The following is a 22,079-nucleotide window of genomic DNA, read 5'->3' as shown; positions in this document are numbered from 1 at the left end:
GAACGAAAAATCAGCAAATTTAAGGAAAGTTTTTAAAATAACTATTTGTAGCAGATTTACCAAATTGAATTAAAATAATTTAAAATAGATCAAAATCTGGACTAACATCTTACTTAATTTTTGCTTTTGGATTGCTGAATCATTGAAACTATTGCCTTATACATAAATACTTTTCTTCATACTGCAATCTAAAAGTTCATATGGGCTCCTCAATTTTGGGGGGATCACAGAAAGATACCCTTTAAGTGAATTTTAAAACATTATTTGTTGCCTCTTTTATGGCAGGTTTTAAGCTTAAATAAAGTAAATTATCTGTGATCAAATGAATGTCTCTCCTCCCTTACCACACACAAACTGAATGTAAATTATTACGGTAGTTATGAGTTTCAATTTTCTGTCTGATAATAAACTCATCATAGATACCAGGACTAAATTTTGTATATACGCCAGATGTGCGTTTCGTCTACAAAAGACTCATCAGTGACGCTCGAATCCAAAAAGTTAAAAAGGCCAAATAAAGTACGAAGTTAAAGAGCATTGAGGACAAAAATTCCTAAAAGTTTTGCCAAATACAGCTAAGGTAATCTATGTCTGAAAGATACAAAAGCAACCTTGATCATAAGAACTGAATTACAAACCAGACAATTTGTGAGTAGAACTAAATGACTATAAGAATAGTTAATGTAACTTTATATATAGCTGTAGGTAATTATCTAAGGAAACAATGACATTTTGACCACAATTATTTGTGCTATAAACCACTGACCACATAGTTTAACCTTATCACAGTAGAACTGAAACCTTATAATTTAGAAATGTCTTATCTCTAAAATACCAATATACCAAAATACTATATTAGGCACTGCTTTGCTTGGTCAACTGAAGTAACGTCAGACGCTTTTTACGCTTTGTCTGACAGGTGATTAAATACAGACATTTTTTTTGTGGTTTTTAGTAATATCTGACCAATCCTTTAGACAAACTTGGACAAAAATGGACTTTTTTCATATATGGTTATATTTCAGCCAAATATTTATTTTACATTTACTTTTCATTTCCCCTTCATTCATAAGCCAGTTATGTATTATATGTCATAAAACAGATTAGAAACTTCTATAAGCCAGTGTCAGTTATAAATTGTATGTGTCATAAAACATAAGAAAAAAACTCTATAATCCAGTAATTATATTGCTTGTGTCATTACAACAGAAAAGACACATGCTTTCATAAAAAAAATCATTTAAGAGCCAATAACCTCTCAGATGTATTTCCTGAATGAAATTTTCATATTTGGTTTAATAAATATCTCTTAGTTAGTATCTGCAACAAGCAAAATTAAATTTATATAATATTACTTCAAATAAATATCTAACCAATCAACTTTTAAAATAACTTTCAACATTATTTTTTTTATTTCATTGCTTCAAATACAGCCTGAGTTTCCTCAAAAGTTTTGGATGATCTTCACCAACGAAGTGTAATAAAAGTTTTTGCATGAACCCCCTAAGGGGTTCATGCTTATATATTGGCGAGTTTTGGATGTGTCTATGGGCCACTCGATGTCCCTCGGCCGGAAGTCAGAATAAATTTCTCGGAACGTCTCAAAAGTTTTCGGTTATTTATACAGGTCTCAACAGGTCGTTATCAAGTCTTTATTGATGGCCCTTGACGACGCAATTATATGTTTTAAAACGACCAACTGTACACTGCGTGTATCTAGGTCAATTATAACGTGTTAGTGTCTGTTGTCTTGATAACATGTAAACTAATTATGTTTGAAGATTGAACCACGGGACACTGTGTATTTCATCATAGACTTACGAGAGAAAACATTCTGGTTAAAATATTAATATTAGATCGGAAAACCGAAAGATGATATTCTTATCAAATTCATTTTATTCAATCCGAATCAAAGAAATATATACTGTATTTATATTTCTGAAGAAACTAACAATGATTGAAACCAGAATGTGTTGCAATTAAGAAAAAAACAGTTTATATGACAAGATACTCTGCTTTGGTATTTCTAAATATTCATTTGTACTGGAAACATAAATTTTAAATCTTAATAAATTCTTGCATCATTAAAAAAAATGTATATAAACAATAATCCTTATATTTCTACGTTATTTATTTCATAAGGGGCATTTTGTTATTTGGGTTTTATGAGTAGTTATTATTTATTTGTTTTGTATTATTATAAATCCATAAAAATGGAAAGTAAGATAAATTTATTGAATATTCAAATTGGAAAATCTCCCCACACCTAATCGCCCCACTTTTTCACAAACTCGCCCCACTTTCTAAAAAATCGCCCACTTTTGTTTACCAACTCGCCCCACTTATGAAAAATGGTAAACTCCCATTGCAAAAAGGTATTATAACATATGAAAAGGGATTAAATCCCGCTGAAATACAGTCTGTCAACTCGCCCCACTCATGTCACTCATGACAAATAGATAATCCACGAGGAATTTATTAGTGCCAATCCTGTTGTATATCTATGTTCCTGCACCACGTCAATACCCACGAAAACCTTAGTGAAGTGTAAATCAAATTGCTATTAAAACTCTGTTTTTGCAATAAAGTTATGCATAAATGTTAATTGAAGTCCTTAAATTGTATGATTATGATACAAGTAACTGGTTTCTTTTTAATTGTTATGAATACAAATAACTAAGCTTACAAGTATAAAGTTATTCTCCAATAATGATACGAAATGGTATTTGCGAGTTGGCAGGGGAAAACCCACTGGATTTAACCCTTTTCACTAGTGAGGCGATTTTTTAAAAAGTGGGGCGAGTTGGTTAACCAGTTTGGGGCGATTTTTTATAGTGGGGCAAGAAGGTGAAAAAGTGGGGCGATTTGGTGTAGGGGTTTTACCAGTGGGGCGATTTGTCCAGCTTCCGTAATATTATATTCACATAGTGGAATGCGTTTAAATTTGAAAATAGATGCATTCGATAAATTAAATGTCCATCCCTAAATACTTGACGTGCGTGTTTATTGATATTATATATATTCAAAGGAATTGAAAAAAAATACTAACAGGAACGTTAGTTTATTATGAAATTTCAATTCAAATTGTGTTTGTTTGTTTTAATAGTTTAACCTTATAGCATCTACATACTTGTACTATGGTACGGTTTTGAAAATTGTATGCATTGTGTTGACCAACTATCCGACCCGTCTTGCTTCATTCATTATAGATCACATCAAAAGCACAGTATCGGTTTGTGTTCTCAAACATTCTGGATAAAATGTCAATGAATCCGAAGTCAAAACGTTTTGACCAGTTCGAAAAGCTAAGGGTTGTCTAATTAAAGAAAAGATTCCTTAACTTTGTAATGTACATGTATTTAGCCTTTTAACTTTTTTCATTCGAGCGTCACTGATGCTTTTTTTGTAGACTTAACTCGTGTCTGGCGCACATCATTTTAGTTCTGGTATCTTTTTATATCTACAAACCTTTTTATATAAATTGGTTATTTCGAAAATGAGTAAAGGTATTCATAAACTTCTGAATTAAGAAATTCTTCGGCAAAACTAAGTTTCCCTGTAGAATGTTTGAATTGATTTAAGTAAAATCAGAAAATCCTTGAAATTTGAGATGTTTTATGAGACCAAGATAAGTCTCTTCATAAGAGGTCCCAATCAATTGCATGTCACAGGTTTCACCGCATACAACATCTATTATGAGAACAAAATATAAAGATATGATAGATAAAATAAACGCATCCGGAATTTTAGATTATAAAGCAAACTGAGTGCATACATTTATATTGCGATAAGTTTGTGCAATTTGCATAAATCTTCCGGTTAGTAGAAATTAGGATTTGCCAAAGAATTTTTATCGGAAACATTATGTACATTCCCAAGTATTAAATTCAATAGTCGAGCTTTAACATAACTATTCAAATAGAAGCTGTAAATATATACTTTCAACTGGATTCTTCTATTCACAGCCAATTATTTCAATTCAAAAGCAAAAACAAATTCAGCAACAATATTTTGGTGACCCGGCAGTCAGCGGTCTTAGGTTCATGTATTGCTTTTCTTTTTTTAAAGAAAGAAACTTGTTTTACTATTCTAAAATGAGTTCAAACATGAAACTTACCATCAATTAGGAACTGGGAGTAAATGATGACAGGGTGACTTACTTTTAATAGGTGGCTGTTAGTAACTTGCTAAGAAGTTATATAATTGAAGGTAATGCATAATGTATCTTTATAAATAAACTTATTCATAACAGTTACAGAAGTCAATGAGGCCCAATATATAGGTCAGAGTGACCTACTTATTTTTGTTGGAAATATTTTAATTCAATGGATTAAAGCTTAAATATAAGTCAGAATTTCTACCTATTTGGTAGGCTGAAATAATGCGTGTTGACACAACCTTAAAACAAACAATAATAATCCTACATCATTATACATGTACTACTTTTTTTTTTAACTGTGAAGTTAATAGAACATAATCATTTATTTTGTACATATATTAAGCTGTTAGTTTTTAACTTTGAATTGTTACAATTGACATTTCAGGGACTCCTTGTTTTCAAAATTCCAATAGGGAGCATACTTTATACAATTGTATCAATAAACATTGAGATGTTTCAGCCATTGGCCTAATCTTCATTTCTTTATTTTTCCTCTCAACTACATGGCTGACATTACAGGGACACTTTAAGCTGACTATGCAATATGGGTTTTGCTCATTGTTGAAGGCTGTACAGTGACCTATCGTCATTTGGTTTCTTGTGGAGAATTGTCAAATTGATAATGATACCACATCTTCTTATTTTTATAGTCATAATTACCTACTTTGGATTGATCAACTTTATTCTCCTCTATATGCATTTTTACATCAAGTTATATCATTTGTAGGTCCCTTAATATGTAAACTTTATTTTAATCAACACTATTTCTTTGCATTTTAATATTGTTTTGAATATTTAAGTTACCCATGTGCATCTAATTACCAGGAAATACTATTTAAGGGAGTATCTAAAAAGATTAATACTGTATTTTGTCAGTGGCCTGACAACTGTTACAGAAAATCACAAGAGAAACTGTCAGAAAACTTGTAATAAAATTATATAAGATAGGACGTGATCATAATATCTCATAAGATATGATTGTTCCCGTAGAGTACTAAAACTCTTAAAACATAAAATATCACTTCTTGCACTAGATAAAATTATAGCGCCTAAAGGCAACTTATGCATTTTCATATTCATGATTTTGTCAAATTTCACACACTATAATATGAGGCAGGTGTTACCTGTAAAAGAGGACCAAAGTCTGTATAAGTAGCATTCTAAAATTCAAAAAAAAAGTTCCTTAAAAATTTAATTAAAAACAAAGGCTTGAATCTAAATACTTAACACATCAATTATTTATACCTTATGAAATGACACCAAAAATTTAGGTGAACTCAAAACAAAAAAGTAATGTTCATATTGTATTCAAGCTTTTGGTTAAATTCAGTCAAAAATGCATCTTTGTGATATGTTATGGTGTCACTTCCTGAAAGTAACACTAATGTTAGCAAGGCTATTACTACTACCTCCACTGCATATTGTATACCCTTCATGACATCATATTTTTGGGTAAATGTACAAAAAATTGCAAAGATGTATGCGACTATAGGCTAAGTCAAGACAAAATGAAAACTGGGACTGAGACTAATGTGCATATAAGATAGCTGAAAATAGTATGCAGAAAGTTTAAGATTTTGAATTCACTAGTAAATATATTGATTTTTCTACTGTATTTTACAGGACATAGAGAGTGTCCTTTTAATACTTTCTCAAACTATAAAGGAGTGGACGTTATTGAAAAAGATAGTTAATTAAGATTTGCAATCAGAAACAGAACTCCCAATTCAATGGCACATATGGTCAGATAATGGTCAAATATCATATATTTATCACTCTGAATATATTGATTATACAGTGAAACCTGTATAATCTAACACACTTGGGGGCCGGAAAAATGTCGGCTTAAGCAGGGTGTTGGAATATTCAGGTTTTTTTTTGCAAGGATAGTATGAAAAAGAAGATGTGGTATGATTGCCAATAAGACAACTGTCCACAAGAGACCAAAATGACACAGACATTAACAACTATAGGTCACCGTACAGCCTTCAACAATGAGCAAGCCCATTCCTCATAGTCAGCTATAAAAGGCCCCGATAAGACAATGTAAAACAATTCAAACGAGAAAACAGCATATTTTTGGACCAAAATAAGGTGTTCGTTAAATGATGCTGGAATACTCAGTTGTCTGATTTAAGGCAGGTAACACTGTAACTATGAACATCCAGACTGTAATCTCTCCTCTTCAACTGTTTCAGGCAACATCAAATTATATTTCGCATCCCCATAACTTAAACTCTTAGAAACGACAGAAAAGTTCTTTTTATTTGAAGTTTGTTGTAGGATGTAGTCATTGGTTATAAACATTTGTCAGCTATGTATTTGAGGGGGAGTGTGATAAAATACAGGGACTTATGACATCGACTAGACAATGAACATGAAACAAGAACATGTAAAATCTTTTCTAAAGTGCACAGCAAAGTCATATCTGGTAGGCTTTGGAGACTGACTGTCTCAATTAAAAATTATATAATGTCATCATACAGAAAGATGCTTTTATGGCAAATGTATGGTGCAATCTATTTCAAATCAACCAAAAAATAAATAGAAACACCACCAGCAAAACATATTTAATAAGATTCTCATCCAAATATACAATAACGATAATATTCCATTATGTAAAACTAATTATAACAAGCTTTGGAGTATTCCAAATTCAATTTGTAGAAAGATGGTATAAATTGAATATTCTGAAAGAAACAATATGTATTACATCATATAGTGTTGTTACAGAGATTGGAACCATCAAACTATAACTTGGAACTATTGATACTGTCAAGATTGTGACACATCCTAAAACCAAAGAAATCACCTTGTTAAATCATACAATTTGACAACTAAATCAGTTAACAGTTGATTTAGAAATGTTCTTGCCGTTGTTATATAATTTGATTACTGGTCTTATATAATTATATAATTTCAACAATTTTTAGTGCTAAATTACTAAATTAATTCAATACTTAATCCTGTAAAGTTATTGGTAACTGTTTTGTTGATACAAAATTACTGTACAAAAAAATACCTAACTCTAATAACTTTTAAAAAAGACATAAAGCAAAACACATGATGGCCCCTCTATTCTATTTTTTAGCAACAGTTAAGCCATATTTGTAGATGGATCAAAATCCTGGATACAATTTACAAATGTCCTTAAAGCAAGAGTCTGAAAATATTTTTTGAGGACTTGAAAATATTCCCACCATATTTAGCAAAAATAATTTACAGAGTGGTTTGTGGAATGAATCTGAGCAATGATAAAAGACTTGAAATTGAAAATTCCCCAAGAATCAATAAAATAACTTTGGATTTTGAAAAAAGAAATATAAATCATAAGTTCTTAGATAATAAAAGTACAGAAGACCCATTATTTAGAAAAGGGATTTCCTCTGACTGTCCAAAGAGGGCACTATTAACACATACATATTGCAAAGTAAATAAGATAACGTTTGACTTGTGAAAAATATTTTTTCTATTTTCTAGAAAATTAAATAAAAGGTTTCAGTTTTAATTTTATGGTTTTAAGTCTTTGCTGAAAGTTTGATAGTCTGAACATGATTAATAAATTCTCTTGTCAGTTGTCAACTCGGGTTAAAGTAATAAGCTGTTATATCAATCTGATATCTCCCGAGGCTTTATAATAGTAACGGAGGGCCCTGTAAATTACCATCCAATACAGAGTGGCAGTTTTATTACTGAAAAAAAAAATTAACTTCAAGAGTGACAACTCTCTTAAAATGGGCTTTTGGGTTAAAAAAAAAAATCTTCTTTTCTTGGTATATTTTCAAAATTGAGCTTTTAATGGACTTTCAAAACATCTCGATCATCTTGGTAAATTTTCAAAATTAAATTTTATAGAAATTAGGAATTTCATTTTGAAATTTGTAATTTCAATTGATCGACTGGCAAATATGATTTTTCTGGACCCTAGGACCTAGAGTATATTCAGCTCAAGTTACCCAATAGTTTGAAAGGAATTATCTATTAAAAAATGAAAGGCCCAAGATGTTGACACAGAATGATGGACAAGAGGTGATGGTGAAAGCTCACATAAACCTTTTGATCCTGCTTAGCTGAAATTACAGGGTTTTAGAAAAATATATATTAGGAAAACACCTTCATCTTTAATATGATCTCCTGAGACACTACATCATAGAACAAATTTCTTGAATGATTTTTTGTATGTATATATTTCAATGCACCCCATGGGAATTCCTGCCAACTCTGATAAATTTATTGTTTCTACTACTATTGATATCTTTCTGTTTTCTTTTTCATTCAGTTAACAAAAAGAATAAAATCATTCCCTCAAGTTCAAAAACAAAGGATTAAAAAATTTCTTTCAACAAGTTTTTAAATTCAGCAGAAACCAGGTATTAATCTATTCTCTACAAGGAATTTATAATGTTTTTTGAAAGAGAAATACTTCTGCATATTTAGACCAAACCATTGAAGTAAAAAAAATAGACAGCAAGTCAGACTAAGCCTTTCAAGAATCAAGACTCCTTTTTTTCTTTTAATATCAAAATAAGTTTCAAAACATCAAAATCAATTTATAACACATCATTTTTTTTCAATTTTAGCATAAACCATTATTATTTGTTAGTACTACAAATCAATTAAAACAAGTAAATTGTTAAGATATGTATAATAAAATATTTACCACTGCATCTGACTCTTTTTTCCGTCGTAAATTGACAAAATCCTCTAAAATAGATGTTATACTTGTCCGTGACCGGTTGGCCAATTTACTTTCTACTTTGAGCATCATTTAATAACAATTGTCTTTTTTCATCAAACAAAACTCTGGCCCAGATAAATTTAAATAAAATGTGTTAAATAATAACACCACGTTAATTAGATTCCTCAATCCATTAGGTCTCTAAGTAAGAATATAACTATTGAGAGACACTGGACGGCCTAATTGCCTTGTCAATAAATAAATTTATCAAGAAACGAACAGATCTACCACACGGCTGTACTTCACACTGTGACAGTCGAATCCCATATAAACCATTTTTCTTGAAAAGATTTCATGAGCTGTCACTCATTCGTAACAGTGACAATCAAACAACACCAAATGTCATACATGGAAATTTACTAATCATTATGCATGTTATAATACAATGTCCTTTGTATATATCGTCAGATGTTCTGCTTGAAGCCTGCAAGCTATCGTTAGGGATATAAGTCTTTAAAATGCCAATAGATGAATCCTATAACAAATGTAGCTTTTTTTTCAATTTAACAGGTAAATAATATACTGGGTTCATTTTTTTTTAATTAATCAATTTTTCTATTAACCCATCTTTATTCTACGTAAATCTTCTAGATAAAACTTTATCTGCACACACAATGATAATGAGTTTGATTCTTTACATTTTTTTTTAATGAAAAAAATTTAAAATGTTACAAGTTTTGAACTACATATGTAATATAGGTTTGAATGTGTTAATTAATGCAAGTTTATCAAGGACTTTAAAAAGCACCTAATTATATTTTAAAAAACAAAATTGACTTTATTGTGTGACAGGTTGACATTGTTATGATAGAACAAGGTTCTCTATGATACTGTTGATGTGCATTCAAAGTACTGCACCGGATAAACCTCTGTCCAGCCTCGACTTCAAATAACAATTTAAAACTTTAAAGATGTATAATTCAAAAACCAAAAAAAAAAATCAATTAAAAAAAAATTCAAACTGAACTAAGAAGTTTATTAAGGTTCTTTTGTATCTGACCATTAGTATCTCAACACATGAGAAACTGGTAGTATTAGTCACTAACATAGGCGGATCCAGGCAGGGCCCTGGGGGGCCGGGCCCCCCTTTCTTTGTAACGATTTGGTTGATTATATAGGGAATCATTGAAGCATGACTGGAGCAGCCCCCCCTTAGGAAAAGTTCTGGATCCGCCACTGACTAAAATCAAAGGTTTAATACAGGTATTAAACATATCAGAAGGGCCTATACTTTATTCGGTGTTCACACACCTAAGACATGAAAAATCCAAAAAGCCGTAATCATAGAACTTATGATAATGTATTATACCTTATGGTTTATTTGATTAAAAAAGGCCTTGACTATCAGACTAATATCATGATGTTCCAATATATGGATGACCAGATCAAGGCCAGCTGTTATCAGATACGAATGGTTCTGTCATGTATATATAAATGATATTCATATAGATGTATAGAATAAAACCATTTCACATCCAAATATTCCTCAAGTTGGTACTTTCTAATCAACTTGAAAGTATTAGCTATTTTATCGGTAATATTCCATTCAAACCGTGGGAATAAACGAAAGTTATCATGATATATTATATGGGCAGTTTATTGATATACATGTAAATGACATTTACTTCATATAAACAGAGTTCTTGTAAAGTGTCAGTCAGAATCATCTAAATGATAAAAGTTAAAAATATGCGTCACGTTTTTTACATGGATTCCAAAGTGGACCCCTTGAGTAAATTTTTAATTATGATAAGAATAACAATCATTCTGGAATCAAATCCACATTACCAGTTTTTACATTTGAACCTTTAAGTTTAAACCCCTGAAGTAACATTCCAAATCAAACTTGTTCCACATCTATACATGGTACCAATGGATTACAATGAAAATGGGTAGAAGTGTAGACTACATATTACAATTTAAATACCTGCCAACTGTCACTATTTGCGGGGGATTTCCCCCATGGAGGCTTCCAAATTAAAATTTTGAAAGAGCAATTTTGTCCATAATTTTAAACAAAACATTAATTTTACAATTGTTATGGGCTTGTAAAATTATAAAGAAGCAATAAAACAACATTGAAATGTATTTGAAGGCCCCTTTGAGGGTTTGTGGGACTACAAGAGCAATCTTGCACGTAAAACCCCCATGAATCCTAAAGTCAGGGCCCGAAATAGAACTGTAAAATTGAGAAAGGAAATGGGGAATGTGTCAAAAGCAACAACAACCAGACCATAGAGCAGACAACAGCCGAAGGCCACCATTATGGGTCTTCAATGTAACGAGAAACTCCCACACCCCTGTGTTTGGATGTAACCATTTTGGTCATGATAAAAGCAGATCTCCTAGAATATAAACAAGAGATTGATTATACAGATACTGTACATCTATCACTTACGATTATCTGTAAACCTTATTACTATAGTAAAATGATTACAGGATAAATGGCTATGTTTGCTGTAAAACACAAAGACCTCATGTGTTATTTAGTCTAGAAATCAAGTATTGATAAAAAAAGTTCAATAATAACATATGATGGCATTACTTTATAATAAACCTATAACAAACATCTTTCTTAGACTGTATCCAATTCTTATAAACCAATCCAGTACACCACGTCTCTATAAAAGGTAACCTTTACTGTTGTATTGAGAAAGAGAAATGTATCTTTGTGTAAATACGTTTAAGGTGTAAGTCACTATAATTTCAAGCTTTTGCAAATGAAATATAGTTCCATACAATGAAATCATCAACACTTCAATACAACAGAGTTGAACAATGGCAATGAAAGGAAAAGTGTGAAACGTAATAAACATGTAATTCATAGTTATCTGGTGGCTGTCACAATTTATTTCAGCGCTAAATCAGTGATCTGGAAACTTTGATAGGAAACATGCATGGAAGACATTTAAGGTTCCAATAAAGTTTTCCATAAAAAGCAATGATTTAAAATAATGTGGTAAATATCCTGACTGATAGGCTTTAGAATTAATCCAACATATTAGTAATCATGGAAACTATTAATTAAATCCTTTATTTAACAATAAAATGGTGGTTAATAGATATATCAATATTAACAAAAGGTCAGAGAATTACACATGTATGGAAGCTGATAGCAGTAGGATATGGTTGGTTAGAATTACACATATACAGAATATGTAAGCAGTAGGAAAGGTCAGGTAATTACACATGTACAAAAGATGCAAGTAGAGCCCAAAGGTCATAAAATTACACATGTATGGAAGCTGTTAGCAGCAAGAAAAGGTTAGCCTAATACATGTATACATATACAGATGTTAAGCAGTAGGAAAAGTTCATTAAAGTTACACATGTCTAAAGATGTAAGCAGTTGAAAAAGGTCAGCATGGACTACACATGTATAGAAGAATAAAGAAGAAAAAGGTTATAAGCCTTCCAATTTACATCCTTAAGGATTCTGTCTAAATAGGAAGATGTACTTTATTCTTACTATATAATACAGGTTCAATTTGTTCAATAGAAAAGGCTCATATGATAAAATTGAAATGAAGTTATAAGATGAAAGATATTACAATCATATAACAGTATGATCATAGGTTTTCTCAGTTTAAATAGAGATGTAATTTGTGTTCTGACCAGAAGTGCCCATAGAAATTAAAGCTGATGTTTGCAGCCCTTTTTAAGAGGATATTTTGCATAGATCTCTTATTTAGGAAGCTCACTAAAACTAATATTCTGAAAAACTTCCTTTGATCGTAGTATGATTATTTTTTGTCTTACACTACTCAAGGGAGATGAGTTTTTCTCAGACAAGAATAAGAGAAAGTGATGACATCGTAAGTTATATGTCACTGATGTAGCCCAGGAAAAAAAATTAAAAAATTGTTGCCTTTGAGGATGAGAAAATGTATCTAAGTCTAAAAAAAAAACTAAGTAAAATTACCAGCTTCCATGAGACATAATTTATATTTCTAACTCATTGGAAAAAGCAAAAGGGTTTAAATCAATTTGATGCCAAAACATTTAATGTAAGATATAGTCTACTATAAGAATCTCTTCAAAAAATAAACCTGATCATACATTTTTACTCAGCAATTATGAACATTGTAATAACATCCAGCCACTGGGACCTTCCAATAGGAAGCTTGACAAACTTTCAAAATACATGTATAATGCATTCTGGAATCTTCATAAATATGTATGTAGCAGCTTTCAGTGATGTAACACCCATAAAGCCAAAGATTCACTGTTTTTTCACATGGAAAACATTTTACCTGAAATAGTTTTGAAACAGTATAAATTGAGGCTTTGAATTTACGTATGCATTTCAGTTTCAAGATATTTAAAATGTGATTCCTCTTTAGAGTAATTAAGGATTGTCTTGGTAATGAATTGGATCTGTTCCATTAAATTGCATTAGTAGTTTTTAGTCAGATAAATCTCCAACAATTCTAAAGAGATTAAATTTCCGTCCCTAAAGATCGTCACTTAAATTGCTCATGAATCATTGTATAATAAAGTTCTCATCAGACAACATCTGAATGCAAAGTTTGACATATATATGCAAGACCTGATGCTGATGAATAACCAATAGGACAAATAAAGTCAAAGGAAAATCAAACAAACCTTGGATAAAAACTCAATTTAACTGTAGACAATTTTTTGAACTGATTGTTTTTACTTGCAACTCAAGGCTTTCAGGGTACTATGGCGAGCCATTACAATGAATATGTTGATCAGAGTGTTATCTTTCTTTACTGGTTCGAACCTCTGGACAAAAATTATACATATAATGGGAAATAGCATAAGAGAGCTAAACAATTGTCCTAAGGAAGAAATAGTTCTACTACACTGGGAATATACCTATTCATTTTCTCAAATTCTGCAGACCGCAAAGAATCCTATAGAAAACGTGTACTTTGTTGAACATTTAAATTTGTGCTTTACCTACATACCCATTAAATCCTCAAAATTGGTATCCATCTTATAATGAATCAACAGATTATCTACTGATTTTTATCAGCACTCTGCAACCACATGTTGTTTAGAGATTATCAGTGTTCTATTAAGTTTGTGTTGTATAGTTGTAAGTGTTGTAGTGTTGTTACGAGATCATCACTGATTTTTATCTGTTATTTTCAGGACTTTAAGTTTGTGTAAATGTTGTAGTGTTGTTAAGAGATTGTCAGTGATTTTTCTGTTGTCTAGTTGTTAGTGCTGTAGTGTTGTTTGGAGATTATGTCAGTACTATAGTGTTGTTTAGATATAATCACTGTTTTTATCTGTTATTTAACGGAGTTTAAGTTTGTGTTGTATGGTTGTAAGTGTTGTAGTGTTGTTGAGAGATTGTCAGTGATTTTTCTGTTGTCTAGTTGTTAGTGCTGTAGTGTTGTTTGGAGATTATCTGTTTTTTTCTGTTGTAAGTGTTGTTGTGTTGTTCAGGGATTATGTCAGTACAATAGTGTTGTTTAGAGAGTATCAATGTCAGATGTTTTTCCTGTTATTTTGAAGTCAGTGTTGTACAGTTGTTTTCCTGTTATTTTGAAGTCAGTGTTGTATAGTTGTTTTCCTATTATTTTGAAGTCAGTGTTGTAATGATAGTTGTAAGTCCATAGTGTAGTTTCTGATAACTGTTCAAAATGGTATTTTACCAACTACATGTATGTAATAATCTGACCCACATTACTTCAACATGTTTAAGACATGTTTTAATATTTGCATAAAAAAAAGAAACACGACCAGACAATCAGACAAAATAAATGACATTGATTTCATATATAAAACATTTCTAATATATTGACTGACAACAATGATTATCCTTATTATTCTAATTAATTACAAGTGTCTACAGCTGCCAAATAAATTCTTCAATTCCAGTTTATAAACTGTTGGATACTGAATAAGTAGTCAGGATTATCCCTTTTTAAGAATAATTCCTCACTAATGTTTGGCTATTTCTGAATCAGGTTACAATTATATGAACTTTTGACTTGATATCTGAGCTTTAATTGTCCTGTTGTGATAATACGTTTTATACTGTACCTTTAAGAGTATATATTTAAGATGGTAAAAGTATGAGCATATAAAATATTATTTTATTTTAGGAATAATACACAGCTATAAGAAAAGCTTCTTTGAAATCATTTTTCGTTGAGTTGCTGTGCCCAATGTTTTCTCACAAGAAATATAGACATAAAAATGCATAAAATTAGTGTTTTCTTCATTAAGGTGAAATATGCATATATCATGAAGTAATTGCTAATCTTGTACAAATGTTCTATTTATTGATTTTATCAATATACACTTATCCTATCTTTAAAGAAATTTGAAGTACCAGTTCTTTTCTATTTTCTAAAAATAATATCAATTATAGGGCAAAAAATTGGACTAAATATTTAGGAATTTTCACCTCCTGTGTATGTACTTATCTTTATGATTTATAATCTATTGCCTAATTTGTTCTTGTCCTGATCATGCATGTAATACTTGCCACAGGACATTAAGTGACTAACAATGAACAGTTGTTTCACTTGATATGACTATAGTTGTTAGTAACATGATTGAATGGGTAGATTTGTCTCTATAAATCAATAACCAATATAATAAAATACACAGAACTTGTAATGTTTCAAGGTTAGGCTGCCTTTTTACAGCCAATGTTCCCCGATGGCGCTGCTAAATCAAATTAGATACATGTTTGACAGATATATTTAGTGGTACATGACCTTGTCCTGCTTGAAGGTTACAGGAGAATGGATAAGTATGTCAGTGTATAAAATAGAGAATGGATACAGCTAACATGTCAAAGAGAAAACAACCTGACAAAATAGCAAAAAACAGCCCAAGGCTACCAATGGGTCTTCAATACTGCAAGAAAATCCTGCACCGGGAGGAACTATTAGGTAGTTTTACACACTGTTTTACCAATTATAGAAACAGCAACAAGAAATGGCAGTTTCTACAGATTTAATCAAAGTACTGAAGTAGTGAACATTGTATTACCACAATGGAAATCTCTCAACAATACACTGGGATGCCCTCATGGTCATTCGCTGTAAAAATCAGTTCATGGTGGCGAAATATTTGGGAGAGCAAACATTGCAGAGAACCAGAGAATATGTCAATGGCCAGATCATTGCCAGTAAAGTGATTTCTTCAGATATAGTATACAAGTGGTTACAGATTGTACCTTACTTAACTTTCTAGTTGATACTTCTCTCAATAAAAACCAACAAGGTTAAAGACAAAATGAGTCTAGTCATTGCTATTTCATTGCTAAGAGCAATTCTCCCCACAATGGTGAAGGAAATCATGCGAGGTGGGATTTTAGCCAAGGTCAACCCAAAAACATTTCATTGCCTTTTGAGTAATTGAAATTTTATCAACAGATAAGGAAGTAATACCAAAATATATCAAATACACTACATGTGTATTGCCAAATCTTTTTAAATGTTGCATATATTAAAACGGGCCATCTCATTTAGTAAAAGAAGTTTATATGATGATCTAAATATCAACATTTGAATCACTCACAAGGTGACAATTTTATCTTTATTTTAGACATTTAAAGACACTTTTTTATTGTAAATATACCTTAGGCTATCTCAAATCATCTTATTGTCATATATATAATATTACATTTACAGCCAATTAATTCAAACACCAATAACTTGTCATTTCAGCCAAAAAAAGACATCTTAATGAATATAAATGAGTGATAAATTTCCACTATATATCATCTAGGTTTGATTGACAGCTGTCCAGTGTTGTCCCCTAACAAGGTCTAAAATAATCAGAATCATAGAATGAAGACTACAGAATCATAGAATGAAGACTACAGAATCATAGAATGAAGACTACAGAATCATGACTGCTGAGTTCAGATTTTTCCAACATATAGCTCAGTATTTCCAGTATAATACTCCCTGAATACTTTTTATATTAGTGGTTTCTTTACATTTATTTTGGGGTAGATTTGATATGGTGCTATTAATGCATTTTTATGACTAAATTCACATCATTTTGAATAAAAATTGTCTTGCTTTAATCAATCAAGAGTTATTCAAGAATATTTTATAATTAAATCACTGGGAATACAGCAGCTATCTGTGCACATGGATATATTTTTAAAAACTTATTTGTTTTGATCAATTTATACACCCGTCTCAATGTGTGTTTTGATTGGTCATCTAGAAAAAATTCAGCCCCCAAGGTTCTTAAAGACTGGAAAATCCTACAACATTTTCTTAACTCTAAAAACAAATTTATAACTTATAATTTACAAAAATAATGATATTCTATTCAATCTTAAACATTGGATTTCAGTTTTCATGAAATATCCCAAGTTGATCTTTTTCATATCAAATTCTAAGACTCAAGGTGACATCAAGAAAACAATATAATTCATCAGTTAAAAACTAACAGGAAATGAAACTAAGCCTTCTTTATAATCCTAACATAAAGATATTTTTCTCCTGTTGTTGTCATAATAATCTACTTTCACATATAAAATAGCCAGATAAATCGCAGGAAAAGAAACGTCTGACACAAACGAGACAAATTTATAAGACAATTTTTTTTAACATAAATTAGGACATTAGTTTTCTCATTTGAATTGTTTTACATTTGTCATTTCTTAGCCTTTTATAGCTGACTATGCGGTATTGGATTTTCCTATTGTTGAAGGCTGTACAGTGATATATAGTTGTAAATTTCTGTGTTATTTGATCTCTTGTGAAGAGTTGTCTCCTTGGCAATCATACCATATCTTGCTTTTTATAAGACGAATGCTGGCCATCAGACATTCCTGTAAAATTTTGACATTATAAGAGAAAATGTTCAATGTTACAATACAAAAGTGACTATTGTATGACTCCAAAAGTTCAATATTCATAGATTGAGATATTAACCATTGAGTATATTGCATTAGCATATAATAAATGAGAAAGTATTCAGTTACCATTAGGCCTTGACTTCAGAACCATAAGCTTGACTTCTTATTTAATCAACTTTCGTTACAAGTCTACCGTATTATTACTGGATTTCTTTATGCAATTTAACAAACGAAAAGAAACAAGGACTTCATATGTGTAAATTTGATCAAAATTCTTCGAAGCAACAGTCTGCCAATCCCTGATATGTCATTAAGACACTAAATCAATTGGTAATACTTTGTAATGAGCTTTCTTTAACCACAGCTAGTCTTTAGAATGAAAAGCTTGGACAATCTGATTGTATATGCCATGCCTAATTAAGAACTTCCATAAGTCAAATATATTTAATTCCAAGTTGGATTGTAATTTCCTAAATAAATTTTCCTATCAATAATTCCAAAAAGTTCTTAAAATAAGGCAGTATTTGGACTTAATTTGACATTTTTTTCTGGATGGATATAGGCATAATATAGACTTATATGGACTATGGTGTATATTGACAACCTATTTTTAAACTATAACGTGCCTTCAGAACATGTGTAATTGTTGATATTCAATAATTTGCAATAGAAGAATGCAGCCATTTTTAGACATGGAAATTTGTGAATTACGGTTATTTTCGCTAAATTTTCCAAGTTCAAAGCCCATAATACAGCACAGTGGAGTGAAACCAAGCGTAAACTAAATCTGTAACACATCACAGTAGACTAGTTTCGTATCGCGATCATTATCACTGAACTAGTTCATATATTTGATTAGGGGCCAGCTGAAGAACACCTCCAGGTGCAGGAATTTCTGTCTGCATTGAAGACCTGTTGGTGAACTTCTGCTGTTGTCTGTTCTACGGTCGGGTTGTTGTCTCTTTGACACATTCCCCATTTCCATTCTCAATTTTATCATATACTGACACCAAAAGTTGTGAATAAAAGATAAATGTTCACATCTAAATTCTACCAAAACAAAAATTTGAAATATAATATAAAGCATGCCGTTGGGGTTGCAGTAGCTTTACATGCCGTTTCATCTTTCATTGATAAATACTGAGTAGTTTCATTTGTCATCAGGTTCCAACTTCCACTAGACTGAACAAACAATATTGTCTATATTCAGGCCATTTTTTGTCATGTTTCAAGCTATTCATGTATACATCTTTGATCACTGACTTTCAAAAATGTCAAGTCTAAGTGAATACAACAGATTCAGGTTAATCCAAAAGTGAACTCATCATGGATGAATTCATTTCATTAAGACCAAACTGTACTATCAACCACTGCTCACTAATTAAACCCCTGAATATTGTTCATTCAGAAATTATTTTAATGTTTTTATTAATGCGAAAAAAAAACAGTATCAGGTTCACAAAAAGAAAAACTTCAATACTGATTTTCCATTCAAAATTTTTGCAAATGCATTAATTAAATCTCCCTTATTAACCAGTAATCAGTGATTTACAATAACAATCAAATGCATGCATAAATTTCTGTTATAATTAGTTATTTGGTTGCTGTTTAATTGATGCTGTCTGAAAGATTGTAATTTTATAACTTCCGGGTCCACTTCCTGTCAGAAAAACATTGAAAATATCTATTTGTGCATGGTTTGAACTAAATTACCCGAATATTCTTATCTGATTTGACAATATAATTTGATTGCACGATAAGATTAACATTAAGCATATAGGGAAGAGTTTGATGTTTTGAAATAATAGTAAAATAGCCGATATTTTCGTTTAGCCGATATCCGATTAGATAGAGACTACTGTATACATATTTCTCAACTGTGGTCAATATTAATTATACAATAAAGTATTCTTTATTCTTTTTTTTTATCCAAATATTGAATTTCTTTCAAATATATATAACAGTTAAAATATTCCTACAAAATTTAGATAAAATAGATGTGTTATATGATTGCTTACGATACAACTGTCCACCACAAGTACAAAAAACACTATTTGTCACTGTACACCCTCTGATAAACCATATAATAAGCTATAAAAGGCCCCAGGAAAACAAATGTGAAACAATTTCAAAGAACAAACCATCAGCCTAATCATCAGCTTTCTATTTATTACAAATAACATCTAAGCAGACAAAGGGAGACAACTCTATCTCGTCTCTAATTATCAAAATCTACTTTTGGTCTTTAAAGTAAATTTTTGACTTTTGAATGGTCTAATTCTACCCTTTATTTATGTTATCTGATAAACAATCATATCCAAAGGCTATAAAATTTTCACAAATGCACAAGTGTTGTATTCTGTTATTCCTCAATCATCATTATTATTGGGGTTTGTTGATTTCTTTTCACAAAACGTAAGTACCCAATAAAATACACAAAATATAAAATTTCAATGACTTGTCTGCAGGAGATGATATTAAAGAAAAAAGTGATCCATTCTGATACAGTAATTGATTTCCCTTTTAGTTCAGATACTTTTCTAAAGTTTCATATTCAACCTATCTCAAAACTACATTTGGTGTTTCAATTTTCAGATCTTTGACACACAATTTGACAATGACAGCCATCATTCAATCTACAGATCTAACTACCCTACACTTGGATTGTTAATTTGTTAGGCTGCTTAAGTGGTCCTAATGAGCCATTATTGGTACAATATGACAGTGAGTCACATGACAACTACACACCTGGTACCTACCTGATATACACTTGATTGACGTACAAGGGATACCTGTTCAGGAGCGTCTTTATGGGTTGATGTTCGGAATAACGCCATGCCAGGCTAACATATCTGAAATTATAAATAACTTGATTAAAAAAAAAACTAAACAAACATCATAAAACATTGCACTATTCATACCACTAGTCACAATTGTCTACTCTCTGAACTATGATGTCAGATAGTTCTACCATGTTTTTATACAAACAGTTTTGACTTTGTAGACATTAAAATACAAACTATGTGCTTATACATGTATATATAACAAATAGATACATTCAGTTATATAGGTGCAGAATATTTTCATTAGACTAGGATTTGTCATCAGATGACATAGTCTATATACAGACACAATGGTTGTTAATTCCCTCTTAGAACATCAGATATTTTAAATACATCCAATGGTTCCAAATGAAATATAATGTTCTATTCCAAATGAAGTGCCACCATTTGGGATCATTCTGGTTACATTTTTGGTTGTCTAACCGTTATCATCAGCTGAAGATAATTCAGTAGCAATTTGTTTATCCATATATTATAACAAAATGAGTCAATGATGATACACTTTTTTTTTAAAGTGTTAATAAAGTGTTAATTCTTTTATTTGTTGTGTTGATACCCAGTAGAATAACCTGTGAGTCAATACCATTAGAAAGTCATTACGGTGGAAAATCAATAGCTTGATTACTTCAGTAAGCACATGTACAGTGATTATCAAGTTATTCCGAAATCACAATCTTAACCTTTTGAATAAAAGTCAAAAGAAGTATTCCTCTGACGCTTGTAATTTATCTCTATATTTTCACTATACCGGTAGTAAATATATGTAAATCCAACAATAAATGTCTTCAAAATAAAAAAATTTTAAAGTTTTTTTATATGAAATATATATATATAGCAAAGAGAAGAATGTGTCCATAGTACACAGATGCCACACCTGCACTATCATTTTCTATGTTCAGTGGACAGTGAAAATGGGATAAAATCTCTTATTTGGCATTAAAATTAGAAAGATCATATCACAGGCACATGTGTACTAAGTTTCAATTTGTTTGGACTTCAACTTCATCAAAAACTACCTTGACCAAAAACTTTAAGGATGTTTGCTCCTCTATTTTTTTTTTATTTTTTGCCAGATTTTCAAAATCCACTGGTTTTATTCATACATTGTCATTAAAATATTTTGCCCACTAACCCCTACTTTTCTTTTCATAATACTATCAATTCATAACATTCTTTAAAAAAGCTTGTTATATTTTAACAGAGTAGCACACATCCTTAACCTGAAACAGGACAGACGGACAAACAAATGAACAGACAAGAAAGGAACTAACAGACCGAGAAAGGTTTAGAAGTAGCCACATCTTTTCACCAACTTTGGGATGTATAGAACGTGCATATGCACAAATGTACACACAAATAGACAGAAAACGATAAAACTTATTACCCCCTCTGCTATGGCCCCACGTACAGAACATACATATGCATATACGTACACATGTATAGGCAGACAATGAAAAACGTATTGCTCCCTCCCATATGGCGGCCATAGCAGAGGGGGCATTATGTTTTACCCTTGTTGGTCTATAC

General features: G+C 31.0%; 1 protein-coding gene across 5 annotated transcripts in view; it reads right to left on the bottom strand.

Moving 5' to 3' along the window:
* LOC134715721 (transient receptor potential cation channel subfamily M member 3-like) overlaps positions 1–22,079 on the bottom strand; it is a 114,938-nt gene that overhangs the window by 68,945 nt on the left and 23,914 nt on the right. For 3 of the 5 annotated variants that reach the window (XM_063578085.1, XM_063578088.1, XM_063578087.1), the window contains exon 2: positions 20,469–20,561. In XM_063578085.1, coding sequence (XP_063434155.1) covers positions 20,469–20,546 — 78 coding nt within the window. In that variant the 5' untranslated portion in view covers positions 20,547–20,561. Of the gene's footprint in view, positions 1–8,819; positions 9,176–20,468; positions 20,562–22,079 lie in introns of those variants that run through there. The other 2 variants (XM_063578083.1, XM_063578084.1) reach the window with 1 other exon arrangement.

This window comes from Mytilus trossulus, chromosome 4 (assembly GCF_036588685.1).
Source record: "Mytilus trossulus isolate FHL-02 chromosome 4, PNRI_Mtr1.1.1.hap1, whole genome shotgun sequence".
NCBI classification, from domain to species: Eukaryota; Metazoa; Mollusca; class Bivalvia; order Mytilida; family Mytilidae; genus Mytilus; species Mytilus trossulus.
Note: the sequence above shows the minus strand (reverse complement) of the source record. Positions and strands in the feature narration are given on the sequence as shown.